We start from the raw sequence: 27,905 nt of genomic DNA, 5'->3' as shown, positions 1-27,905 counted from the left end.
CGGCTGACCCCCAGGCGCACCCACCCTACAGGGGATTGTCACACGGAGCTTTGTCCTGGAAGGGCCCAGGGAGATCCTAATACCTGTACTCTCCTGCTACCCAGACATTCTGGTTCCCTTGGACCCAGCTCACCACCAACCCTGCCTCTGTCTCCCTGAAGTGTAGACCCTCCCTCCTCTGTTCCTTAAAGTGCACAGGGAGCAAGGTGCCATGCCCCCAGATACAGACCCTCCTCTGCTCACACACACCCTGCAAACGCAGCGCCTCCCCCAAGCTCTGGCCCCCACATTTCCTACCCTTCCAGCCTGGGGCTCACTCCCCTTCTCTCACCAGCAGACGCAGCCCCTTCCCTGCTCCGTAACTAAAATGCACTTTCCCACGTAGATGAACCCCTATCCCTGCAAAACACACACCTGGAGTTGCTTACGTGGTCTTATTTTAAAATCCTCTTCCTCTCCCCCTGCCGCAATGGCACTCAATCCCTCTTCAGCCACAGGTCAGGATAGGCTGCCCCCAGAGATATGGGGCTGTTGATAAACACCCCAGCTCACAGATGCTCCAGCTTAATGGGGCCTCTCTTCCCTTCTCCAGCTGCCCTGAAGACCCTAAATGCAGTCAGACGCCAGCCACAAAGATCTGCTTAGGCCCTTGGGATTGACAAACCCTCTAGATGTACCCCCAGTCTGCTCCCTTCCCCCAGACGGATCCTGCTCTCACCCCCACCCCCGGCCTCCAGACCTACTCTGGCCAGTGCAGTAGCCATTAGTCACATGGGGCTGTTCAGATTTAGATTAATTAAAGTGAACTAAGATGAACGTTTCTGTTCCTCGGGCGCTCAGGAGCCCACATGTGGCTGCCGTGTTGAATGGTGAGGTTGCGGGGTTTTTTTGTCATTGCAAACGTTCTGGTGGCCCGCGCTGCTACAGGCTGTCCTCACGCGGCTGCTGCCGTCACTCCTCTAATGATCTGAGCTGAGCTCCCCCGGCCTCTGTGGCCGGAGCTGTTCCTGGAGAGGGACGCCTCCGCCCTCCAGCCCCTGGCCTCAGTGAGGCTGGTCCGACTCATCTTGGTCCGAGCTTGCCCTTTCCCCAGGTCTCCCTCTGCGTCCCATCCTTGGGGTCCTGGTCCCAACCACAGCTCCTGCTTGGCCGGGGGTCCTCCCGCATCCAGACTCTGTTCTCTTATGTGGTCCCCACACAGTCCTGCTGCTAGGATGCGGCACTGACACGCCAGGCTCCTTCAAGGGCTCATCCAACGTCAGCCATGGGGGGAAGGGCCAGGCTCAAGGTCGCACAAGGGCATCGTGGCAGAACCCAAAGCAGCCTTGGCCAGTGTGGGTCACCCAAGTCTCCCTGCCCCGCTGGCCCCTCAGGTTGAGCCAGTACTAGTGGGACTGTCTTCTGTCTTGTCTCCCTCCTCAGGCACTCCTGGACCTCGGGGGCTCCCCCAACTACAAGGACCGCCGAGGCCTGACCCCTCTGTTCCACACGGCTATGGTGGGGGGCGACCCCCGCTGCTGCGAGCTGCTGCTGTACAACAGAGCCCAGCTGGGCGTCGCTGATGAGAACGGCTGGCAGGAGATTCACCAGGTGCTCCAGACGTGGCCAGGAGGGGTTGGGGAGGGGTGTGCGGAGAGGGGAGCCTGGGCCTTGATCAGAGCAAGGATCAGAGACCCTGGTGCAAAGAGCTGGGGATCCAGATGCTGGGGTCCTCATAGAGTGTGAAGGTGGGAGTAGCATAGTCTCCAAAGAGAAAAAGATGGGAGGAGTCAACACCAGGACCTTAAGGGGGCACGGACTGGGGACTGGACATCTTGATCCCTGAGATGGGGGGGGGGGAGGGGAGGGGAGGTCTCTTGAGACTTAAGGGGCCAGGCCAGGCACCTGGGTCTTGGAATGACCCGGGAAGTCGACAGTCTGGGCCCCTGGGCAGGAATGGGGGCTGGAAGGAGAGGGAGAGGGAGATGCAGGCTTTCCTGGACTCAGGCTGTAGGATATGCGATGGTTGGGAGAGTCTGATGCGGTCTCCTGGGTTCCCTGCCCCCCCCCAGGCCTGCCAGCGGGGTCACTCTCAGCACCTGGAACACCTGCTCTTCTACGGGGCTGAGCCCGGAGCCCAGAACGCCTCGGGGAACACGGCCTTGCACATCTGCGCCCTCTACAATAAGGTCTGCTCTGGCCGGGCGGCCCGGGCCCTCCTCCTGCCCCCAGTCCCCCAGCCTCCCTGTGCCCTCTGTTCCGTCACTGTTTCATTCATTCATTCGTTCACGCCTTCATTCATTCAACAGGTATTTACTGAGCACCTTCCCTGTGCTGAGGACCAGGTAGTGAGCCAGACAGACAGCCCCTCCGTCAGGCACGCCTTCCCGTTACAGTCCAGGGCAGTCGGAGGGAGGTCCCAGGGAATCCAGGTCCCCCTGAGAGCCTGAATCTGGGCTTGGCCTTAGGGCTGGGGTGAAGGGGGCTCTCTGGAAAATGTGCTACCCGTGCTAAGACGAGCGGGAGTCGCTGAGTAGGAGGGGGAGAAAGGGTGTTCCAGGGAGTGGGCACAGCCTGGGCAACAAACCAGAGGGGAGAGAGCACATCAGGATCGTTCCCAGAAGGGAAAGTTGCTTCCCGGGTCCCCTTTCCTGTGTGTCTCCATTCAGCTGCCCTTGGAGCACCTGCGTCTGGGGGGCGCTTCAGGGGACAGAGGAAAGGCCAAACCACAGCCTGGAAGGGAACAAGAGTATATTGCAAGTTGTAGCAATTCGAGGCTGGGTGGACAGCCCCCACCTTGGGAGCTGTGAGTGGAGGTGAGCAGTAAAGAGCTGGCAGGGGGCCTCACGAGCCAGCCCCTGTTGGGGCGGTGGCAGCCGGTTGTGGCTTTCAGCCTGCTGACCCCAGCCCTAGGCGATCCCACGCAAGTCAGCCCCCCAGTCTCCTTCCCTGTTTTCCAGGGCTTCCTGCCCTTGGAGGGGTGCCTCAGGGACTCCGCAGAGCAGGGCTTGGCATGCTGGTGCTGGTCTGCCAACCTCTTCTCCCCCTCCTCCAGGAAGTCTTCCAAGACAGCCCCAGCCCCTTCTGCCTCATCAGAACTTGCAGTGCCGGGGACGTGGCAGGTAGCCACGTGCTGCTTTGTGGCAACAAGCAGTCTGCTCTGCCGCGGGAGAACTCAGTGTTTGTCAAACCCAACCAACGCGGTGCTGTCACTTCCCCTCCCCGGTGTTTCTGTCTCTCCTGCTCCCTGACACAGGCCTCGTGCCCAGATTCCCCAGCTCCACGGCCTCTGCGCATGGCCTGTGGGCAGACCACCCCCCCCCCCCAGGCAAACCCTGTGCCCTCCCCCAGGCTCTGTCCTCTCCCTGCAAAGGGGATGATGTCAGCTGATTGTAGGGGACAAAAGACCACGTATGTTAAGCCCTCATCCCCAGAAGGCAGCATTGTTAGGACGTGGAAAGTGTATCGTTAATTCAACAGGGAAAACTTAGTATAAAGATTAGTGTGGGAGCTATTACTCTTAGTCAGATAAGCGAGTCATTTCCCCTCTTGAGCTTCTCCTTTCTCATCCGTGCAATGGGTCAGTAACACCTTCGGCGTGAAGGATCAGGGGCTGGATGTTTTACTTGCTCTCGACATGGTGCTTCGCAAGTAGATGCTTGACAGATAGAGTTCGTTTTGTACTTCTCCCTCCCTTGTCTTCCCTCTCAGACCTTAAGCTTCCCAAGGGCCAGAGCTGGGTCTGACAGATGTCCTCGCTCTCTCCTCCCTTGGCCTCCTGACATGCCCGTCTCTCCCCTGCTGGTGAAGGTCAGGTCCATGTTTATGGGCTGTGAGCTCCTCAAGGGTGCGGGCTCAGTCTGATCAATCACTGTGTCCCAAGGCCGTAGGACGTAGTAGGTCTCGGTGCGTCTTTGCTGAACGAGGGGGTGGACGGATGAATTAGGAATCAGCTACCTTGCGTTTGCCCCAAGACTACGAGCGCCCCTCAGAATATTCAACAGGTGTTTGCTCTGTGAAAGACTGAATGACTGAGTGAATGAATGAATGACTTGAACAAATGAATTTTGAGTGACTCGGCTCCACGTCCTTCATCCTCATGCATCCCTGTGCATGCTTCGTGGGCATCCACCGTGTGCCCGGATGTGAGATGAGTCAGACTCCGCATGGTGCCTGTCCTGGGGAACTGGCGGGGAGTTCACCTCTGGCCCAAGGCAGGTGTGTAGACGAGGAATTGCCATGCTATGAGATCAGTGCTAGGACACCAGTAAATCGAGGTTCTCGAGGCGTCGGGTGAATTGCTGGTTGGGCTGGCGGAGTGCTCTGGCGCTGGGCTAGGCGAGGTGGCGGTGGAGGCGGGCAGACATGCGAAAACACACACGTGGCAGTTAACTGTCTAATTGGGGTCAGCATGTACACACTTAGACACACACACACTCACAACTCACGAACACACCCAGAAAACTAACTGAGCTTTGCTGTCCAGTGACCGGCTTGGGCAAGTGGAGTTGCGCACCCACGAGACATAGATGAGCCCTAGGCTTCAGAGGCCACATTTGAGTCCTAGCTGCTCCACTCATTGGCTGTGTGATTCTGGGCCCAGATTTGCCCTCTCTGAGCCTGTCCGGTAGGATGGTCCCATACAAGCATCCTTGGCGTGCTTGTCACACGGAGAGGGAGAGACCAAGAAGGTGCTTTGTGAATGCTGGTTGAATTGCCTCGGGGTTGAGCTGGGGGCCAGGCTGGGTTTGGCCAGGCCAAGGTAAAGGGTGGAAGACTTCAGCAACTGTTTATGAAACAGCCAGTTCCTGTGGGCCAGGCACTACTCCAGGTGTGGGTCCTGCCACAGACAAAATCATGGCCCTGTATAAAACTCAATGTAGTGGGGGAGAGCTGCTAAAGAGACAAGTCAAAGAGAGATGTCATTTGAGGGAGACCGTGTCATGAAGAAAATGAGTTAATGCTGGCCTAGAAGAATGCCTGGCATATAATGGGCATCATATAAATTAAAACAGGGGACAGGATAGGGAGCTAGAGGTAGCCAGAGAAGCCCTCTCCGAAGAGGAGGCATTTGAGCAAAAACTTAAATGAAGTGAGTGAGTGAGCCATGTGGAAATCTAGGGGCAGATAATTCTAAGCAGACGGAGCAGCAGGTGCAAAGGCCCTGGGGCAGGAGCATGCCTGTCAGAGGAAGAAGGAGGCTCCAGTGTGGCTGGAGTACGGGGAGTGAAGAAAGGTGGCAGAAGATGAAGTTGGTGAGGCTGGGGGGGGAGCAGGGCAGGCAGGTCAGGTGCAGGTAGAGCCTCTAGGCTGTGGCAAGAGCCCGGGGTTTGATCCAAACAGCGAGAGGGAGTGACGTGGTTGGCATTAGGAAGGCATCGATCTGGACGCGGACAGCGTTCACCTCCCACTGCCCAACCCTGGCCCCCTCTGGCCCAGTTCCTTCTGGGTCTAGCGGAGTGCATGATAAGGGCAAAGACTCTGGCATCAGACAGTCCCTGGTTCAAATCCAACTGTTGATAGTCACCAGCGGCGCGACCTGGGGCTCCTTGTGATGCCTTAGCTTCCTCGTCTGTAGAATGGGGATAGTAATTTCCATCTCATGGAATTGTTGGGCAATACAGTGAGCTTCTGCCTCTAAAGCGCTGAGCACCTGACGTGCAACATAGGAAGCCCTCCTTGCCGCTTGGGTTGGTGGCTCTCAATTGCCACAGCCCGGCCCCCAGGGGACATGGAGCGCTGTGTGCAGCGGGTCTTGGTTTTCACAGCTGGGCAGGGGAGTGCTACTGCCATCTAGTGGTAGAGCCCAGGGATGCTGCTAAGACGGGACAGCCGCCCCTGCAAAGATTTATCTGGCCCCAAACGTCAGCTGCGCTGAGGTCAAGAAACCCTGCTTCTGATTAGCGCCACCCAATAGACTACAGCACGGGTCACACGGGTCATTTTAAGTGTCCCAGGAGCCGCGTTAAAAAAAAGAGTAAACAGGTGATGTTAATTTTTGTAGTGTATCTTATGAACCCATGGTTTCCAAAAATATTATCATGTCAACATGCAAGCGATATAACAGTTATTAGAAATATTTAATTTTTTCTCCAGCTAAGTTGTTGAAATCTGGTGTGTATTTTACATGTACGGCTCTCCTCAGTTTGGACCGGACCCATGTAAAGGGCTCTTGAGCCCCATGTGATAAGTGGCTGCTGTCCTGGGCGAGGCAGGTTTAGAGCAGGTTGTTTCCGAAGTTCTTAGCCCAGTGCCTCTGTCTGCTCATGACCTTCATGGTTGTCCTTTGTTTCGCCCTCTGCCACCGGCCATCGTCGCCATCACCCACAGGAGACCTGCGCTCGGATCCTCCTTTATCGAGGGGCCAACAAGGATGTGAAGAATAACAACGGACAGACCCCATTCCAGGTCTGGGGCTCTGAGGGCTGGTGGGGGGCACAAAGAAGGCAGGGGGTGAGGAAGGTGGGACAGATAGGGGTGCTGGCGGAGAAGCTGGTGGTCTGGGGGAGGAGGGAGGGGAGCAGTTGCTGGGGTGAAGGTTTGGGGGGCAGGGGCGGGGAGCAGCGGGCCAGGGACCTCACCGTGCTTCCCACCCTCTCCCTCTGCTGCCTGGGCCACCCACCTCCCTGTGCCCCCTCCTTCCAGGTGGCAGTGATCGCTGGGAATTTTGAATTGGGGGAGCTGATCCGAAACCATCGAGAACAGGATGTGGGTGAGCAAGTGGGAGGTGGGGCTAAGGGGAGACCCTAGGGTACTTGGAGATGCATGGTGGGACTGGGAAGTCAGCGGACTGAGTAGTAGTAGGGGGTACGATTCTAGGCCCCCACTCTCTCTCATGTCTATCTTTCTCCCCTCATGCCTCTCCCCCGTCCTCCCTTGCCTGCATGCCCCCTCCACCTGCCTGTCTCCCCCGCCCCTGCTGCCCCCTGCCACTGTGCCCTCTCAGTGCCCTTCCAGGAGTCCCCCAAGTATGCAGCCCGGCGACGGGGACCCCCAGGCGCAGGGCTGACGGTGCCCCCGGCACTGCTTCGGGCCAACAGTGATACCAGCATGGCCCTGCCTGACTGGATGGTGTTTGCCGCCCCGGGGACCTCGTCCTCTGGGGCCCCCGGCCCTACCTCAGGGCCCCAGGGCCAGTCGCAGCCCTCGGCTCCCAGCACCAAGCTCAGCAGTGGGACCCTCCGAAGTGCCAGCAGCCCCCGGGGCGCCCGGGCCCGCTCCCCATCCCGTGGGAGGCACCCCGAAGAGGCCAAGAGGCAGCCCCGTGGACGGCCCAGGTAGGGGAAAGCTCAGCCCTGGTCCCACAGACCCCAACCCAACCAGATCCTATCCTCGGAGCCACAAGTCCCCCCACCCAGGCTGGCGCCCCATCCACCCCAGACCCTGGTCCCACCCTCAGGCCTCCAGATCTCTCTCCTGCCCTCTGAGGAAGGGAGGGCATTGTAAGCCCCAGTCTTGCACCCATCCCCAAATGTGCCAGTTTAGCTGAGCACCTGCTCAATGCCAGGGGCCAGGGGTGGGGTGCCCAAAAGAAATGTTGGTTCCAGCCCCTGAAGCCAGACAGACAGACAGACAGACAGGGCAAGGTGAGAAAAAGCCAAATGGGGTGGGAACGGGCGAGGGACTTGGGGAAGGGTGTCTGAGCTTGGAGATGAGGCCAGAGGAGGGGTGCGGGAGCGGAGGAGCCACTCAGCGTAGGGGGGAGGACGAGCAGGGGGCATTCTGGGGGTAAAGAGGCCAGGCTGGCTAGAGGAGGGTGAGAAGGGGGACTGTGGCTGGCCAGTATGTCCTGAGGACACGGGACAGTGAAAAATCACGCCGGGCTGGGCATGGCAGACAGAGGAGTTGGACCTGCCTCAGGAGGAAGCTGGGAGTCGCTGAAGGCTCGTGAGGGAGCTAAGAGATGACACAGTCAGAGCTCCGCTTCAGGAAGCTGAATCAGGCACAGCATGCAGGGCCGTGGGAGGGGCAGAGCCGGAAGCCAAGAGGCAGAGGAGGGGGCCGGGGGGGGCAGCAGTGGGCAGGCAGAGGGAGCCCCCAAATGCCCTCTTCCCCCAAGGACACCAGAGCTGGGAAACCCACTCAAACCCCCTCCCCCCCTCTGATGCTCCATCCCCCCCCACCCCACGGACCCCTGTTCTCCCAGAGGTGCCCCCTCCCTCCACTCTCCCCTGCCTCTCACACCCTCTGTGTATGCAGCTCCAGCGGGACGCCCAGGGAAGGGCCGGCAGGGGGCACGGGGGGCTCGGGGGGCCCTGGGGGCTCCCTGGGCAGCCGCGGGAGGCGCAGGAAGCTCTACTCAGCGGTACCCGGACGCTCCTTCATGGCCGTGAAGTCCTACCAGGCCCAAGCGGAGGGGGAGATCTCCCTGAGCAAGGGGGAGAAGATCAAAGGTAACAGGGCAGGGCCGGGCCAGGCTGGGGAGCGAGGGTCGGGCAGGGGAGCGTACCGCTCTAGGACGAGGCAGTCAAGGACAAACAGTGCTCTGGGGCCCAGACTTTCCAGTGGACTCTGGGGACCCCAGAGAGCCCCTGGACGCCCCTCGGCCCCGGAGGAGCATGAAACGCCCATTGGGAGGAGGTGTTGAGGCCAAAGAAGGGAAATGAGCATTTGGGGGGGCCCGACACCATGCTGGGCCCCGTGGGAGTGGTACCCCCGCAGGATCGGCCTTTCAGGAGGGTGTCAGGAGCCCATCGGACAGTTGAAGGAACAGTCCCACAGGTCAAGTGACTTCCCCCGGTCCTCCGTCTGAGCCCACGGTCTTTCCTGCCCCCTGGTGTGGAGCGTGAGGCCAAGCCACTTTGACTTCACCTCCTGCCCCTGCCAGGTGTCCTCCTCTGAGAAACAGGGTGGGGCCCGCTTCCCAGGGATCTGATGAGACAGGTGTTGGAAGCCAGGGCCATGCCAAGGGCTCCCTGAGCTGCGGCGGCTGCTGTTCCTGGAGTTTTCCTCTCTTTGGTTTTTCTGTCTTCTTCTGGAAAATGGTGCCAGTAGCCCTCACGTGCAGACTTCGCAGGGCTGTTGACGTGTGTTCTTGGATAGAATGAAGCTTGGAAACGGGAAGCAAGCAGACGTGGCAGTTAATGCGAGGCGGGGGAGCAATTCTTTGCCGACTCTAGGCTGCGGAGGAGCTGAGTAGTGTTGTGCTGGAGGGCCGGGCTGCCGGGGTTCAAATCCCGGTTCGACCGCTCCTGGCTGGGCGCCCTCACACAAGGGACTTTTCTCTGGGCCTCAGTTTCTCCATCTGTACAATGGGACCCTGGTGAGGTTTTAAAAAGTCAGTTCCCTTAAAGCAGCCAGGATAATGCTGAGCACATAGCAAGCGCCAACGATTGTGATCCTCAGGGGGTCCCCACGACAGGAGCTTAGAGAGGAGAGAGACCCCGGCTGCCTGGGAAAGCTGGGGGTTCTTCCCATAGGAGACAGAGGTTGTGTGGGGCCTTGAAGGATGTGCAGGGATCGGAGCATCAGGTGGGTCGTGGATCGGCATCTGTTTTGTTCTATCTCTTCCTGTAGCCTGAGTTCCTGAAGGCAAGGTCACGTGTCATTGATCTCTGGGTTGCTGGGGCAACCAGTGTAATGACCCAGGACCCAGGAAGCCTCAGTGCCCATCTGCTGAATGAGTGAATGAATGAATGAATGGCCAGAGGCAGGAGCGAACTGTGGGGGCCAGTGGCAGTGCCTCCAGAGGCAGGGTGCCTGGGAAGTGTGTGTGCGTGCCTATGTGTGGGTGAACACACAGGCACCCACATGTGGAGGGTCAGGTCTGTGCTCTGAGACAAGAGTTTGAAAGAAGAAAGGGAAGCTAAGGTCCGAGGGGAGGGACCTTCCGTGTGCAGTATCTTCCAAGTTTCTTTCTGAAATTCAAGCCCAATACTTCTGTACATTGCTCGGTCTTTGTATCCTTCCCTTTCATTAAGACATTTAATCGCTTCAAAGCGTGCCTCCATCCACGATGCCACCAAGGTTCACCGCACCCCGTTGAGGCAGCAGGCTCCCTCTGCTCTCAGGCCAAAGCCCGGTGCCTGAGCCTGGCCTGCTCGCCCCTCCCCTACCCACCCACCCACCAACCTCAACTCATGGCATTCTTCCCTTCCCCCACAGGGCGCCAGGGACCTCCTTCTCCTTATTCCTCACATGGCCCAAGCCCTTTTCCACACTAGGCTCTTTGCACGCGCTGTTTTTCTGCCAGGACAGCCTTTCCTCCCTCTCTTTGCCTCTTCAACTCCTAGGATCCTTCCAGTCTCAGTCTAGATGTCATGTCCTCTGGGACACTGTCCTGGCACCTCTTTGCTGTCCGATTTATACACCCCCATCTGGCCTTTCTTCGGACACCCTGTCCCTTTCCCCTGGAGCACTGACCATCATTTTCAATTGTACGGTCACTTACAGAGTTACGCCTCCAGTGGGTGCCGGCGGGGAAGCGCCACGAGGACAAGAACCACATTGGTTGTGTCCAAGGGCCCTCAACCCATTGTCTAGCCTGGTGCTTGACTCGTGACCAGCACTAAATAAATCTTCGTTCAGTGAACAGACGATTGATTCCATGACCACCCAGCTGGTCACTGGAGGGCTAGCCAAGAACCCAGACTGCTTGTGACCCCCTCGCCTGTTCCCTTCCATGCCCTTGAGCGTCTCCTCGATTTGGTCTCCCCAGATCCTCCCAAGGGTGGCAGTTGAAGCAGAGAAAAGCACCAGGGGACCCCAACTCAAATCCCAGTGTGGCTTGAGCCATCTCTGGGCAAGGGACTTTCCTGCTCTAGCTTCAGCTTCTTCATCTAGAAAATGGGAAATCAGTTGTTGCCTACCCAGGTAGGCCCAAGGGAAGTGTGCGAAGGGCCGAGCACCAGAGCCAGGAGAAACGCTGAAAAGAGGGAGGACGGTGCGCGTTTGTTACTCTTGCCATGATCGCCAACGTCAGAAGCAGCAGCAACCCTGCTTGAACAGAGAGGTAGCAAAACATTATGACTCAAAGCCTTCACTCTGGAGACAGAGTGGGGTTCAAATCGAGGCTCTTTGGATTACAAGCCGTATATTCCAGAGCACATGACTCCGGCTCTCTGAGCCTCAGTTTACCTATCAGTAAAGGGTTTAATGAAAGTGTCCCTTCATAGGGTTCTGGTCACCAGTGAGAACTGGATAGACGTTAGCAATTCCCTGATGTCCGTCTTTGTGTTTGGGCGGTTGCCACACGCGCGGACAGTACGCAGTCAGCAAATGTGTGTCGTGTGGGGCCCCCAGCGACAGGTTAGGGAAATTACAGACCCCCCCCCGCCCCGCCCCGAGCTGTGACTGGTTGGTTACCAGGGGAGGTGAGGGCCAGTCCTGAATATGTCCCTAACCTGTGAGGACCATGTCACCAGACACAGCCCTTTCTCCCAGTGCCTCTGGATGTCCCCATTGGATTTGGAAAGCGAGAATGCAGTAGTGATACGATTTGGTTCTACCCCCTCCCCCTCATCCCTTCCCTGGACGCTTATTAAGGATGCCCTTGGGGCCAGGCCCTGTGCAAGGTACTGGGGAATTGTGGCAAGGCTGTGCATCGAGTATGTTGGGGGCGGGAGGCGACACAGAAACCTAGAAATGTTTTTATGTCCCTGCTCCCCACCCAGTGCTTAGCATCGGGGAAGGAGGCTTCTGGGAAGGCCAGGTCAAAGGTCGCGTTGGCTGGTTCCCCTCTGACTGCCTAGAAGAGGTGGCGAACCGCTCCCAGGAGGGCAAGCAAGGTAATGAGGACTCCCCAGTTGTCCCCGATCATCCTAGGGTTCTCCTGACGGGGATGGGGTGCTGGGAGGTAGATGGGACGAGCTGGGCCGGGACCCCCAGGGGTTGGCCCATGGTTTTCAGAGTGAGGGTCCAAGGTCCTCGCTTGTCCCCCTGCAGAAAGCCGCAGTGACAAGGCAAAGAGACTCTTCCGGCATTATACCGTGGGCTCCTACGACAGCTTTGATGCCCCAAGGTAAATGTCCTTACACCCTCGGGTGCCCCTCACCCAACCTCCCTTCATATTCCACCTTTAAATATTTCCACCACCTCCAAGCCTCCTTTCTGCTCCCTCTAAAGTTTGATTCAGAGGTGGGGGAAGGCAGAGTTAGCTTCAGACCACAAGCCTAGTCCCAAACCATCCTTGGCAGCCTGAGACTGCCCAGTTCTGGGGTAGCTTGAGAATAGTGGGGTGGACAAATAAGGATGGGGATGTCTGGGGGCCCAGGGAGCTCATGTGTGTGGCTGGCTGGAGGCCTTTGTCTCCTTCATGTGCCCCATCTCTGTGCGGGGTCATGTGCAGCAGAAGTGTATGCATCCCATGCCTCGCACAGACGTGGGGAGAGGGGCAGGCATAGCTGGGCCAGGACGGGTGGGGCTGGAGAGACGGGCACACTGACACCTTTCCCCTCCCTGGCTGCTGGCTGACTTGCTTCAGAAGCTTGATGGATGGGATTGGCCCAGGGAGGTGAGAGGGGAGGGGAAGGGAGGGGTACGGGGTCAGGAATGGGAAGAAAGGGGTGCCTGGGGATGTATGGACTTGTGTGTGCACGACCAGAGCTGGTTTCCCTGTGCGTGAACATCTTACACAGGCGAGCGTCCTTGTACGGATTCTCTGAGTGTGTCCTTGCCCCTGTGTCTCTGTAGATGCGCATGACATGTGTCTGTGTGCATGAGTGGCTAGACGCCCCTAGACGTATAGTCCTGTGCCTATATATGCCCATGACAGCGAGAGGGTCTGTCCTCCTCTGTATAGATGGGTGCATTTGTGGCTGTCATTTATGGGTGCACGACTGAGGCTAATCGTGCAGCTGGCACTGCACATTTGTGTTTCCCTGAATCTGTGTGTCTGAGAATGAGGGCAAGCGTTTCCAGGGATGTCAGTGTGTCTGCTTACCTTGTACGGACAGGTGGGTTTCTGCACACGTCCGTCTCTTTCTATGCATGTCACGGTGTGTGCGTGTTAGCCCAGAAAATCGTGTGCATGCATTTGCATCTGTCCCATTGATCTGGAATTCAGGACCTGGGGCACTGGGGGAGGGGAGGGCAGAAGAGGGGAGGATTCCAGGGCTTGGGCTTCCAGAAGGGCAAGACTGTGGGGGAGGGATGGTCATAACTGGGTATCTGAAAGATGACACCCTCCCCCACCACTCCCCCCCCCCATCCAGGGAAGGGTCTCCTTGTTTGTAGCATCCTTCCATTAAATGTGTCCAAACCTATGTGTCTGTGTTCTGGCCAGTGGGGATGGGTGGGAGGGTTGCGGGGAGAGAAAAATAACAAGATGGGGAGAGAGGGTGGGGCTGGGGTGCCACCCTGCGCCCGGAGTGTCTGAGGCGCTTGACCATTGTGCGTGTTCACCTGGCACGTCTCTGGCTCTGGGCACTGGGTGAGTATCAAGGTCCCCCCACCCCAAATCTCCCTATCAGCCTCTGCTTCTTGTCTCTGACAGTGTCTCTCTGGGTCTCTCCTTGGCCTTGGTCTGGGAATCACTTGCTCTACCAGCTGGATAGGGGCGGTCCCTCTTGCCCTCAGCTTCTTCCTTCTCCTCCCCTAGCTCTGTCAACTTCATTCCCTCCCCTTCTCCCGTCCTCCTTGTGCCTGCTGGCATGTGCTGCTCTGTGTGGTGTCTGAGCCTTTTCCCCTCTTGCCTCCCCCCGCTGGCTCTCCCTGCCCCTGTCTGAGGTGGCCTGGCCTGTGTTGTGTGCCCTGCATCCCTGCTGGAGCTGTGAGGGCCTGGCCTGTTGCCACCCTCTCTCCTCTCCCTGGGGGTCTGTGCTCTCTCCTCTCTCGAGTGAACTGCAGTGTGTGTCTGTCCCTCTTCTGGGCTTCTTTGGGGCGGGGGGAGGGGTGTCTCTCACTGCTCTGGGGCCCAGTCTCAATGTTTCTAGCCTTCCCTTCCTGGCCCTTCCAGACTGTGTTGGGGTGCATTATGTGTCGGTCTGCGATGGGGGGCTGTGCGTCCCCTCCTGGGGCCTCTCTCACCGTGGTATTCCTGCCTGGGAAGTGGGGCTCGGTTCGCGCGTCCCCGCACGCGGTCGCCAGGCATCTTGTATGGTGTTGTGCGTCTCTCTCCGCTCTCCCTCGCTCTGCACCTGCGCGGGAGGGCTCTGGAGGGGGGAGGGGGTTAAGGGGGGGCCCCAGACCGGAAGTGCCTCCCCCTTCTCCTCCCCCCCCGCGCCTCGCCCCTCCCCCTTCTCCCGCCAAGGGGGCCCCGCGTTCCCCTCCCGGCCCCCTCCCCCCTGCCCGGCCCCCTCCGCCACCCGGCGCAGGACGCCAAGGGGTTAAAGCCTCGCGCCCGCCGCCCGCCTCCGGAGCTGTCCGCGGTGCTGAAGCCGGCGCCGTCCGCGGTCCTTGCGCTCCCGCCGCGGCCCGACCCCGCGCCCCGCGCCCCCGCGCCCCCCGGCATGTGAGCCCCCGGCCCTGCCCTCCCTCCCGCGGGAGGGTGTGCGCCCCCTCCCCCTCCCCCCTCCCGGCGCGGGTCAGCATGAGGCGGGGCCTGGGGGCCCGGACACGGGGGTTCGGCCGAGCGGGGACGGGGACGCGGCGGCGGCGGCGGCGGCGGGGGCGGCCGGCACCGGGACCGGGGCCGGGGCCGCGGCGGCGATGGCTTTGTCTGCGGTCGGCGGCGGCGGGGGTCTCGGAGGCGGCCCCGGTGGGGGCTCCCTGCCGCAGCCGCCCCCCGCGCTCTCCTCCAGCTGGCCGGCCCTGGGGCCCCGGCGGCGCAGCGTCTGGTACATCTACAGGTAACGGAGCGCGCCGCCCCTTTTCTCCGCGGCAGGCTGGGAGGCCCCGGCCCGCTGTGACGACCCTCCCCTCGCCGCTAATCCCCCAGCCTTGGGACTCCTCCCCCCTCAAGCCGCCCCCCCCTTACCTTCCCTCAGTGATAAACCCTTTTGGACCCCTCTTCTCAATCCTTCTCTCATCCCCGTCCCTGGGCCTCTCTCCCCGACCCCCCCCCCCCACATACATTCCTCAGTTCCCTTCCAGGCCCTTTCAGACTCCCCTCATCTCTTCCTCCGAAATCTTGCCCCCAGTCAGACCCTCCAAACGGACCCCACTCCGGGGTTTGGAACCCATTACCCCTTTCTGCCCCCCTCACCGCCCCCACTCTGTGGAGCCCTCCCCGTGGGGAGCCACAGTGGCTCCCCCTCAGGCACCGACATTCCAGGCCCCTGTTCCTCTGATCCCCATCTCCCCACACCCCTTTACAGAGTTGGCAAGTCCCCTCATTCATACCCCTCTCTCCCATTCACAGTCATCCCCCCATCACACACACATCCCACCCCCGGCCTCCCCTCCCCTCCTCTTTTTCCGCTGCGTGTCACTGTGCGACTGTGCATGTGTCAGTGTGGCTGTGTCGATGTGCGTGCGTGTGTGACTGCCTGCAGCCGTGTGCGCACGCGCGTGTGTGTGCATGTGTATGTGAGAGAGAGACAGAGAGACAGAGATGGAGAGATGGTGGGCTCCCAGCCCCCCTCCCCCAGCTGTGTCCATCTGTGTGTCCCTGTTTGACGGTGTCTATCTCTGTGTGTGACTTGGAGCGATAGAGAGGCTGTCTGAGGACTGTGTGTATGTGTGTGTGTGATGGAGTGGGTCTGTCCCAGGGACTGCGGCTGTGTTTCCCATTACCTATCCTCTCATGCCAGGCCCGTCCCCTCCCCCACAACCCCTCCTTTTCTAGTCCCCCCATGTGTCTCTGTCCCCATGTGCCCCTCTCCCTGCCTCCAGGGGGTCTGTGCCGATGTGGGGCATGTGTGCTGAGCCACGGCTGAGCTTCTGCACGGGGAGCTGCCTCTGCCTGTGTGTGCCACTTCTCGGCATGGGAGGGGGCTGGCTTCCCTGCGAGGGGGCCTCTGTGCAGACCATGGAGAGACCCATGGAGATGGGTACATGAGGAGGGGCTGAGTACCAAAGAGGGTGCCTTGTACAGCAGCAAGCTCTGGGCTGTGAGATCCTGGGTGTGTGAGAGGCACCTTTGGGGTGGGGGTGGGGGGAGTGGACGCTGCTGCAGTCTCCGTGTGTGGGATCCAGTGAACAAGAGCTGGCCGCTGAGCTCCGGAGGCCACTCTGGGGTCGCCGAGGGATGGCCTGGGGGAGAGCATTGTGTGTGCTTCTTCAGGGCAGGTAGTCAGCAATACCAGCGTGAATGGGGTATCACGTGGGTAGCGAATGCTGGGGCGGGGTGGGGTTAGAGGGTCTCAGGAGGAGGGTGGCTGATGAGAATGGAACAGAGGAGAGTGGAGAACACTGAAGTGGGGGAAACGGGGGTGCTGGAGCATAGAGGGTGCGTGGGGTGTCTGGCGAAATGGGGTGAGGAGGGAATGCAGGAACTGTGAGGAGGATTTGGGGGTGGGGATTCGGGCAACACAGGGAGAGCACAGAGAGGATGCAGGGAATAGAAATGAAATGCAGCTGCAAGTACCAGGAGGCGGAAGCGTGTGTGAGGAAGTGAGTTGAGGATGCAGAAGTAGAAAGAGGCTTCCGCGGATGAGAATGCGGGGGACTGGGGAGTATGAAAGGAACCTAGGGTGCGCTAGGGGACACAGTGAGGTTGCTTACAGAGGTGTGAGAGGATTTGGGGGGGTGAAGCTAAGGAAGGGGCGAGAGAGGCCATGAGAGGGATGAGAGGTCACGGAGGTCTGTGGAGGACACTTTGGAGAAGGGGATGCAAGGTGTGCAGGAGGTGGAGGGATGGCCCCATGGGGGTGTGAGGAGGGTTAGTGGAAGTGAAAGCTAAAGAGGGTGGGTTGGGTCAAAGTGGAGCTTTCAGATGGCAGGGAGGAGGAGGGAGCAAGGGACACAGAGGTGAAGGGGCACACACAGGACCAGAGGATGGGGAGCACAGAGTTTAGGGAAACTGCTGGGGCAACAGGGCAGGTGGGAAGTTGGGGGAGAACATGGTGGGTTGAGGGAAGCATCCCATGGCCAGGGAGTGGGCAAGAAAGTCATGGGAGTGGGGAGAGGAAGGAGCCCGTATGGGATGGGGATGCTTGAGAGGGAGGGACAGAGGTGGTATTGTGATGATTTGCGAGTGTTTGGACGTTATTGGGGTGTATGGGTTGCCTGTGAGGAATTTAAACCTTGGCTTTGGCACTTTTCTAGCTGGTGGGATCTTGAGCATGTTACTTCTCTGTGCCTCAGTTACCCCTCCCAGGGGTGTTGTGAGAATTTGTGGATAGATAAATGTTAAATGTGTGGAGCGGCATCTGGCATTCAGTGACGGGTCAGTAAACGTCACTCGTTGTGCTGTTGGCATAACCTGGGATAAATTTCAGGCACCAAAGGGGTGGGTGATTATGGCCAATTTGGGGCAGGTGTATATGCGCTTGGAGTATTTGGGTGCAGTGGAGTGGACGGTATTATAACTGCAGCCACCCAAGTATTTCTTCTGTGTTTCTGAAGATTACTCACTGTGTGACCTTAGGCAAGTTGCTTAACCTTTTTGGGCTTCTGTTTCCTCACCTATAAAGTGGAAACAGTACTTATGCCTACCTCAGAGGCTGGCTAGGAAAGACAACTGAGTTACTTACTTGTGAAGGGTTTCAAATACTGCCTCGCCCATAGCAAGTGCTTCTTCCTGGCATGCAATGGGTATGGGAGTTCTATTGAATTATATTGGGGGATGGGGTATTTGGAGAAGGCTTGTGTCTGGAGTGTGAGGATAATGTGGGGGTAAAAAAGAGATTCCAGGGGTAGGGGAAAGACATGGGAAACATAGGGGCTTGTGGCATGAACAGAAGAAAAAGAAACAGTTGCAAATGAAGGATAAAGGAAGTCCCAAGGGCACGCTGCCTGCTGGGGACCTGGAGGTCTGAAGGGGGGGTATGGGGGGTAGCAAGGGCATAAGGGCTCAGTGGAAGTTGTATGGCGGGGACAGAGGTGGGCATCGCAGAGTGCATGGTCAGGAGCAGGCAGCTCTGACCTCTGAACCAATTTCTGTTGGCCTTGTCCTTGGCCCTTTCCTCCTCTCTTCCTCTATGTTCCCTCACCCCTTTGAAACTCCTTTCCTCCTCTCTTCCTACACCCCTTCCACCCAGCTACAAAGGTGGCCTTTCCCTGGTTTGAATATAAGATCGAAAAGACATGGTGGGTATGGTGTGGCATGTTGACGGGACTGTGGTGAACCTTGAGCGAGAGCAGTTGCCAGGTCTGCCTGCGTGCGCACACGCGCTGTTGAGCACGCCCAGTTACAATAAGGCGGGACGGGGGCAGGGCTGGCATACACGCGCATGTGCAGAACGCTGTCGCTGTGGTACAAATGTATGGATGTGACAGTGACAGTGGAAGTCGTGGGGGTCATGGGAGTACACAGGGGTGCTTGCGTGTAGGGGGAATGGTACCGAAATACAGTAGGAGCAGTGTGGGTATTATTGGCGTGTGCTGGGATGTGTTCAGGGGGCGTGTTATGGGAATATACTGAGATCCAAGTGAGGGGGAGTTATTATTGGAGCATACTGGGATGTGCGGGGGCGTTACTGAAATCTACTGGAGTATTCGTGGAGGGCTGTTTTGCCGAATCTGTGGGGGTAGGTAATTGAAGCGCGCGGGGAGCACGCTTGGCTATTATTGGAATGTGTTGGGGCTGGTGCATATTATTGGGATCTGCTAAGGGGTCTGCACGTGCGCTGGTCGGGTCTCAGATGTGACCACGGGATGCTTGGGGTGCAGCAGTGTGTGCATTCTGGTGGATGGAGGGTATTCTTGGGGCCCCCGAGGTGAGTGGGGTTGGAGTCAGGGCGTATGGGTATTCCTGTTGTATACTGGGGTTCCTGGAATGGCATGGATATATAATCTCGAGGTACACAGCGGTGATGTCAAGGGTTTGCGGCTGTTATCTGAGTGAGCCCAGGCAGGCATTGAGATACATGGAATAGATTTGAGTTTAATTGAACTTTCCTGGGTGTGCGAACATCCCCTAAATGTGCTGACAGGCTTTGGTGGTCTGATGGGGGCGACTCTCCGCATATTCGTGGGTAGTTTGCATTTTACTAGAACCTAGCCACTGCATGAAGGAGATACATTTGAGGTATACCAGGGAACAGATAAGTCACAGCTGCTCACTAGAACTTTCTGCAGTGATGGAAATGTTCTCTATCTGCACTGTCCACCATGGTAACCACTAGCCACGTGTGTCTACTGGGCACTTTGAAACGTGACTAGTGAGACTGAAGAACTGAATTTTTCAATTTAATTTGTAATTAATTTGCATATAAATAGTCACATGCATCTAGTGGCCACCATATTGCACAGTGCTGAGTAAGCCATGCTGCAATCTGCTTGGGTACCCGGGGAGGAGTGACTATAGTATATAAATAGTCAAGGAGCTGGGAGGGCTATCATCGAAGTACGCGTGTCCTGTCAGCTTAGTAACTTGACCGAAGACATTGAAGGAGTCCTACTGAGCACGTACTCCTGTGTGCCCAGCACCGTGCTGAATACTGTACGTACTGAACTCCCACAGCGACCCCGTCTGGTGGGGCCTGTTATTGTCTCACATTATAGACGAGGAAATTGAGGCCCGAAAGGTTAAAGCCTTGGGCTCAAGGTCACAGATAAGGAAGTGGCTAGCAGGGGCTCAAACCAGGCTGTCTGGTGAACTGGCGGCGTATCTCCCCACCCCTTGCACTCTGCCGGCACACAGTGGGCTTGGAAACTGCTTGCTGAATGGATGGGTGGATGGATGCATGGAAGGATGAATGAGGAAAGATTGAGTGGGAGAGCAAGCACTCCGGGCTCTGAGGGGGAGGCCTGTAAGGGCTGCTGCGAGCAAACACACACACAGAATGGGCGAGGAAGATCCTAGGACGTGGGATGAATGGTTCTGGAGCAGGGGCTCAGGTCACCCACCGGGTTGCTGGTGGAGCTGGGACTCGGTGTCTCATAATCCCTTCTCCACCCCCACCCCCCCACCCCGCCCCCTCGCCAGCGATTACATCATTAAAGAGAAGACGGTCTTGCTGCAGAAGAAGGACAGTGAGGGGTTTGGGTTCGTGCTTCGGGGGGCCAAGGGTGAGTGCCGGCTGGGGAGGAGATGGGAGAAGGGCTCTCTGACCCAGGGGGATGGACAGGGGAAGGGACCCCAGCCCACCCACCACCCCACCCCAGCGTGCTGGTCCCTCAGCTACGGTGAGGCCTCTGTGACTTGGGTCTGAGCCCCATCCCCTGCTCGGCCTCTCCACCCCCTCCCCTCCGACCCCGCCGGCTCCTCCCCATCTGCAGCGCAGACCCCCATCGAGGAGTTCACCCCCACCCCGGCCTTCCCGGCGCTGCAGTATCTGGAGTCTGTGGACGAGGGTGGCGTGGCATGGCGAGCTGGACTGAGGATGGGAGACTTCCTCATCGAGGTGAGTCCTGGCCCCCAGCCCCAGGGGCCTTTCCAAGGGCCAGCCTCCAGCACACCTTCCACAGATACCATTCTCTCCCTGGGACCCTGGTGACAAAAATCCCTGGCCTCCTCCTATTCCACACGAAATCTGGCTGCCCAAATCCAGATTCTCTTTCAGCACCAGGCCTCCCAGCCCCCAGCCCACCCCCTAGCCAATGCTTTCTTCAGTGATTCCTTCTGAAGGCTTCTCTGAAGCATCAAAAGAAAACAGAGCTGTTCCCCAGCGCGCGTACACACACACACACACACACACACACACACACGCACACACACACACACACACACACAATGCAGGGGCAGGGGACAAGGAGGGGAGAGAGAGGTGAATGGCTGAGCCCAGCCCCTTCCCCAACCCTGGGGCCAGGAAAGTTACCAGAAGGAGAAGTGGGGCCTTGCAAGGAGGGGGGTGGTGGGGAGGGTCAGTGGGAGGAAGGAGCCAACAGTGCTACACACAGGTCTAGATAGGAGACCGCTCTGTTGGGGACTCTAAAGCTGAAAGCATCTCTCCCCTCACTTACTCTGTGTGGTGTGGGGCTATCTGTGCTGCAGGTGAACGGGCAGAACGTGGTGAAGGTTGGCCACCGGCAGGTGGTGAACATGATCCGCCAAGGGGGCAACACGCTGATGGTCAAGGTGGTGATGGTCACCAGGCACCCGGACATGGATGAGGCTGTCCATAAGAAAGGTGCTTCTCCACTCATTTGCGTGGCCAGACCTGGACACCCCATTGCCACAAGACTAAGATCCTCAGAAGCCCTAATGGCCTCATGGTCCCCACCACTGGCCTTCCCTTCCCCAAGGCTGCTTGTTCATGACCCTTCTGAGGGAGTAACTGAAGGAGGCAGGGCTCAGCATGGTGGTGGCCACTGGTCTCTGATATCTGGGAGCACTGCAGTGGTGGTGGTGGGTTCTCTCCATGGTACTGATGCCTGACCCCCACCATCACCTTTTCAGCACCCCAGCAGGCTAAGCGGCTCCCGCCCCCAGCCATCTCTCTGCGTTCCAAGTCTATGACTTCAGAGCTGGAGGAGATGGGTGAGCCTATGGAGCTGCTGGGGCCCAGGCGCTGGGGAGGGCGAGGGGCAAAAGGGGGCTGAACCAGACCTTGAGTTTGTTAGTGTTGTTAGTGACCAGGGGTCCTGTCCTCATCCTGTCCCCTAGTCCATGGGTCAGACTCTGTCTGGCCTCCGTGTGTGTCTCTGGGAAGGGGCGTCTGAGAGTCGACTTTGCTCTGTCCTCTTACATCTGTTTCTCTGTCGAGTCTCTCTCTGGGTGTGCACGTCCCTTCTTACGGGTCCCTGTTTCCTTTCTGGCTTCTCTCCCTCTGCCCCACCTCACCCCACCCCCGTTCTCTATCTCTTCCTCCACCAGCTTCCCCACCCCCACTAACAGAAGGGAAGGCCAGCCCCTCCCCAGACAGGGCCGAGTGGACCTGGGGGGTCCCGTTTCCCCTGACAGGGGGCAGATCGGGCAGCTGACCGCCCCTACCCTGAGGGAGGAGGGTGTTCCAGAGAGGGGGCCCCTCGCCTCCCCCTGAAGTCCTAACTCTTGGCTCCTCTACTGCCTCTCCCCCGGGCTAGTCTCCCCCTGGAAGAAGAAGAGTGGTGAGTGGGCACAGGACTGGCGGGGGGGCCCCCCCCCGTCCCCATCCCGCCGGCGGACTTGCCCCTCCCCGACCCGGGCCCTTCACTGCCCCACTCGCGCTTGCGCACGCCCGCTGGCCACGCCCACTGGCCGAGCCCGCTCCGCCCCGCCCCCCGGGGGCGCCCCTGGACTTCATCCGCATCCTTTGCCCACAGAGTACGAGCAGCAGCCTGCGCCGGTGCCCAGCATGGAGAAAAAGCGGACCGTGTATCAGATGGCTCTCAGTAAGATGGCCCAGCCCTGCTCCCCGGGCTGCCCAGGACCCCTGACCCACGCCCCCTGGGGCGCCGCAGCCTCTCCAACCCTCTTCCTGCCTGCGCGCCCTTTGGCCACCTCCGACCTGATCACCTCATATCCCATCCTTGCCGTGGCCATCAAGTATGAGCTCCCACCTCTGTCCTCAGCCTCAACCTCCCTGTTCCTTCTGCCTCCCCTCCACCTTCCCTCCTGTGACGATTTGCTGCCCTCACCCCTTCCCACCGCTGGGTCCTGGACCTGGAGATTCTGTCTCCATCAGGGCCGTCGGTCCTCGGGCATGGAGGCAGGGGTGCCCTTTCCTGGTTGGTACAGCATATTGTATGGGCTCCTGGCAGCTCTGTTTCTTCCCGAGGCCAAAGCAAGCTTCATTTCACTGCCTCTTCCCACCTCCCCTTAGACAAACTGGATGAAATTTTGGCGGCAGCCCAGCAGACCATCAGTGCAAGCGAGAGTCCCGGACCTGGTGGCCTTGCGTCGCTGGGCAAACACCGGCCCAAAGGCTTCTTTGCCACGGAGGTAGGCAGCCTGGACCAGGAGGGGGATGGGAGCATAATGGAGAGGAGGCTTGGGGGGGTACACACACCATCCTGGAACCTCTGTGCTTCTCTTTGCAAACCCTTCCTGACCCCGCTGTGTTGAATGTCAGCCCTGAGGGGCACCACACTTCCTGTCCCCCCTCCTTTCTTCCCAGTCTGGGGCCTCCTTTCCTGTCTGCCCATCCTCTTCCTTATTCTTCTCCTAAGTCTTATCCCTTGTTTCCTCACTCCTGCTCCCACCTCTTGTCCATCTCCGTCCCACCTCAAGAGTCTCAGGGAAGGCAGAATGATGTCATGGCTGGTGATCTCTGGCATCGGCCCAGCACATGATAATAGGTGCTCAACAAGTGGGAGTTACTAAAATATTATTTATTATCGCTGTCTCCACTCTGCCTGCTTTTCCCTAGGACGGAGGCCGACCTGTAATGGGTGGTGTCCTATTTTGGACACTACATTTTACATGGATTTTCTCATTCATTCCTAGGATCACCCTCTGAGGTCCACATGGTTGTTAGCCCATTTACAGAGGGGAAACTGAGGCTCAGAGAGGGAGGCAGTATTTCAATCCAGGCAAGTCAGGCAGTCGGATCCACCGCCCTGGCTCTTCTGGTGGGCCTGTTGGTCCCTCCCTAGCTGGCCTGTCATTGGGCTGTGCCCCTTCGTGGGAACACAGCCACCACCAGCCTCCTCCCACCCTCCAGTCTCTCCTCCAGAGGTCACACAGCACCCTACTTCTCTCTTAGCCCTTGCTTCTTCTCTGCTCAAGCCCTGCCCTCTGACCCTGCCCTCTGAACCCTTCTTCCCACGGGACACACCCACCACCCAGTGGCCAACAGGCTATTTACTCTAAAACTGGATTCTTTGGCTTCTGAGGGACCATGGACCCCCTTGGCAGGCTGGCATAGCCCTCCGAATAATGCTTATAAGCATAAAATAAATTACCTAGGAAAACAAAAGAAGCCAATTACACTGATAATACAGTCATCAAAATGTTTTTAAAAGCAAAATTCGTGGGGCACCTGGCTGGCTCAGTTGGTGGAGCACGTGACTCTTGATCTTGGGGTCATGAGTTCGAGCCCCGTGTTGGGCCTAGAGCTCAGTTAAACACACACAAAGTAAAAATAAAATTTGTGCTATAGTAATATCGGTGCTTTTTGTCAACACGTTAGCCAGCAAGACTTCGTGATGGCTCTTAACTACTCTTAACTAGTCATGAGGCACATAAACACTATTCAAGAGATCTGCAACCGCTGTGCAGAGCTATAGAAATATCTGTGACTTCTCTTAGCGTTACAGGCACAGGTCTTGCTAAGGCCAGCTTGGTTTGCTGCCTACATCCTCAATTGAGGAAATGGTGTGTTTTCATTGGAAGATAATGACAATACAGATTTTTTTTTTTTCTAGTCCAAGTGCACGGCCCCCTCGAAGTCTGTCCACAGACCTGCTAAGGGTTTGACTACCTACTTTAGAATGCCCCGTACTTTGACAAGAACCAAAGGAAGATGGCAAATTTTGTACTTGGACTCAGAGAACTGCTTTCAGGTTTCAATGTGGAGGGTCCTTGGCCACTTCTCAGGGTTTGGCAGAGTGCCCTGCTTGCAGCAGCCCCTCACGTCTCACCTGTCCTGAATTTCTCGAGGAATCTGAAATCTCTGAGGCTGTCAGGATCATCTTCTGTGCCCACCTCCCCCGAAGGTCAGTGTAGACTCAGAAGTGCATGGGCAGTCAAGCCAGGCAGACCTGCCTCCAAATTCTGACTTCCTCTGACTTCCTGAGTTATCTGCTCCATACTACCTAATTTCTCTGCGTCTCAGTTTCCTGCTCTGTACAATGGGGCTAAAGCCCATCTTGCTGGTCCTTATGAGGATTGAACAAGACCAGCTCCTAGCACAGCAGGTCCTCAACAGATGGTGAGCCCTCTTAGGCCACAAAACAAACTGGAGACCCCACAATGACTTGCCAGTGAGGCTTGCATGTGCCCCAGAGACCCTCCAACAGCTTATCGCGTGCAGAGTCCCCATGAGTAGATAGGGCAAATCCTGTTTTCATTTATTCAGCAAATGGCAGCCAGCATACCAGCCCCTCCCTGTGTGAACCGTGGCAACAGGACAGACAGGATCCCAGCCCTCACAGAATTCACCATCTGAGGTCCAAAGACACCCCTAGGCGGGCGCAGACACGGGCCAATAATAACACCAGCTGCCCACATGCCCCTCCCTCATAGAAATGGGACTTGTAGGCATTCACCTGAGTTCTCGAATGGTATCTCTCTTCCCTCCGGGCCGTGGAGGCCAGTGGTCATTTTCCCTTTGGGTCTCCCTTTTTATTCTCCCAGGGTCTGGCCCTGGGCCTTCCCAAAGCCCCGCCTCTTGTACTGGGGGCTCTCTTCACCCCCATCTCTGTCCCCACCTGCCCATCAGCCGTCCTGACTTTTCACACACTAAGTCAACAGAGGGGCCCCTTCCTGCTGCTTCTGGGTCTCTCTGTGTGGTCTTGTTCTCTTCTGTTTCTCATCTCCCATCTGCTTCAGCTTCTCTCCCCTCCTCACTGTCTCGCTTGGAGCCCTGTGCACTAGGCCAGAGGGGGTGTGGGGGGCCCAGTATTGCCCCTGAGGCCTCTTTTGTCAGGCCTGAGCACCAGTGAATCAGAGTACAAGATGCCACTGCTTGGAAACTTAAGAATTGGGAGATTCCAACCTCCCTGAAAGACACCCCACTGCACAAAACCTAGCGAGGGGGCACGGTACTGAGGGGCCTGCCCATGCCGACAGAGGGGGTGCAGACCCCGGACAGATTCACTGTAGGACGAGATGCCTCTTGGGCTGTCTCCTCCTAGGGTTCTGCTGTCTATCCATCTGTCCTCGCCTCTGTGTGGTTTTGGCTCCCTCAGCTACTGTCTCTGTCGCCTAGTCACTGACCCCAAGGCTACCCTACCTCCCCTGCACTCCTGCACTGTCCTCCCTTCTTCCCATCTCTGTCTGGGTGCCAGTCTCAACTTTTCTCTGGACTCAGTTTTTCCCTCTGATTATTTTGACCATACCTTCTTGATCGTATTGTCTATCTCTTTCCCTCTTGGTTGCATGCCTGACCCTCCTGGAGCAGCTCTGTCGTCCGTGTCCACCCCCCCCACCCCCACCCCGCTTCATTCCAGGGCCTCACAAGACTGCCTCTTTTCCTGCTTTGTTGGGGCCGTCTTTCTTCCCGTTGCTGTCTCATCTCCCCTCCTGTCTCCCCCCTCTGCACCCCCATCTCTGTCTTTTTCTCCTCATCTCTCTGTCTTTATTTATCTCTGCCTCTCCGTCTGTCTCCCCCTCTGCTCTCTCCCCCCTCACCCCTTTCAGGGGCTGTCTCCCTGGTGCGCATTTCTTAGTCCGTTTTCAGCCTCCAGCCTGTGCACAGCACCAGGGCACACACTCTGCCCTTGAGGCATCAAACCCACAACAGGCCCACGAGGTGGCACGGGAGGAGGGCTGGACCTCTGGCTGGCTCGCTGGGGAGGAGTCTGCCCACAGCCAGTGACGTCACGCGCACCCAGGCACTCTGATTGGCTGCCCCCTCTGCGCGGGAGAGGACGCTCCCCGCTCGTGGATGGAGGTCAGCCTGTCCCACCTTGAGTCAGTGTGCCCCTCAGGCAGGCAGTCCAACGCCTCTTCAGACGCTTGTATGGCTTCTCCATCAGTCAGACGTCTCCTCTGCCACTCTGACCCCTTTTATGTCAAATTAACCCAACATTTAATCCCTCCTCTTCCACTTAGAAGTGTTTTCTGCCAGTGTGCCAATTTGATGCCTCTCCCTTCGCTCTGCACTCTCTTCAGTCAGAGGCACCCCTCCCCTGCCCCTCGACCCCTCCCCTGTCATTCGAACCCTCCCCCATCACTCTGTCCCCCTCCCCCATCACTCTGTCCCCCTCCCCCATCACCCTGTCCCCCTCCCCCATCACTCTGCCCCCCACCCATCCCCACTCCCATGCCTCTATCAGATGCTTCCCTCACCTTCCTTCCCACCGCCCCATTTTTTTTTAAATTTTTTTAAAGATTTTATTTATTTATTTATTTGACGGAGAAAGAGAGAGAGAGAGCAGAAGCAGGCAGAGGGAGAAGCAGGCTCCCTGCTGAGCAGAGAGCCTGATGTGGGGCTAGATCCCAAGACGCCGGGATCATGACCCAAGCCAAAGGCAGACGCTTAACCAACTGAGTCACCCAGGTGCCCCTTCCCACTGCCCCATTATCCCCTTTTGCTCGCCCTCCTAGACTCCGCATTCAGTGTCCTCTCCAGCCTGCTTCTGCCTTCAGGGGTCCCCGCATCCGTTCGGACTGGTTGTTCCCCCCATCTTGTCAGGGTGTCCTTCATTCTGCACATATTTACTGAGCACCTAATTATGCACTGGACCTGCTGGTTGGCTCTGGGGGTGGAGGAGTGAACCAGTCAAAGGCAATCCCATTAGAGAATTTACATTTGGGGGCGGGGGTTGGATTTTGCAGAATTGGGTTCTGCTCTATGTAAGAGAAACCTCCAAATAACAGTGGCTTGAACCAGAAGAGTCTTCTATCTGTGTCATGTTAATGAAGTCTGGAGTAGGGATTCCCAGGCAGGTATGGCAGCCGCCATGGTCCTGAAGACCCAGGGTCCTTCTCACTTTCTGCTCCACCATCCTAAGCCTTCTTTCCAACCATAAGGTCACCTCATAGTCCAAGATGGCTGGAGCTCTAGCTTCCAGCATTCCAGGTAGCAGGGACAAGGAAGAGTGGAAAGGCGGAAAGGCAAAGGAGGGCACATTGCTGCTTCTTGGATTACCTCTGAGGAGACTTTCCCAGAGTAACACACAACCCTTCCACGCCACGTATGCATCCCAGCTGACCTTAGTTCCGTGGGCACATGCAGCTGCAAGGGAGCCTGGGAAATGTAGTCCCAATAGGTGCCAAACGGGATTGGGGTTTTCTTACCAAGGAAGGAGAGTAGAATGGGAACTGGGTAGGCTCCATGCCCAGGGAGACAGACAATGAACAAGGAAGCAAATAATTATAACTCTACACTGGGTTAAGTGGAAGGAGTTATGATGCAGAGTAACAGATGGAAGCCTCTCCAGGGAGGAGACATCTGAAACTAACAGATTCCACCCGT

General features: G+C 57.8%; 1 protein-coding gene across 1 annotated transcript in view; it reads left to right on the top strand.

Annotated features, from left to right (window-relative positions):
* Positions 1-27,905, top strand: part of SHANK1 (SH3 and multiple ankyrin repeat domains 1) — a 44,006-nt gene that overhangs the window by 5,617 nt on the left and 10,484 nt on the right. Inside the window, 14 exon segments of the mRNA XM_045775177.2 lie at positions 1,423-1,590; positions 2,052-2,168; positions 6,310-6,387; positions 6,625-6,691; positions 6,926-7,256; positions 8,179-8,372; positions 11,592-11,705; positions 11,863-11,938; positions 19,889-19,971; positions 20,182-20,306; positions 20,897-21,032; positions 21,302-21,382; positions 22,147-22,215; positions 22,647-22,765. Of these exon segments, the coding sequence (XP_045631133.2) occupies positions 1,423-1,590; positions 2,052-2,168; positions 6,310-6,387; positions 6,625-6,691; positions 6,926-7,256; positions 8,179-8,372; positions 11,592-11,705; positions 11,863-11,938; positions 19,889-19,971; positions 20,182-20,306; positions 20,897-21,032; positions 21,302-21,382; positions 22,147-22,215; positions 22,647-22,765 (1,758 nt within the window).

This window comes from Ursus americanus, chromosome 21 (assembly GCF_024610735.1).
Source record: "Ursus americanus isolate L20-20 chromosome 21, mUrsAme1.1.p, whole genome shotgun sequence".
In the NCBI taxonomy this organism is placed as follows: Eukaryota; Metazoa; Chordata; class Mammalia; order Carnivora; family Ursidae; genus Ursus; species Ursus americanus.
The sequence above is the reverse complement of the archived record's forward strand: the minus strand, read 5'-3'. Positions and strand labels throughout refer to the sequence as shown.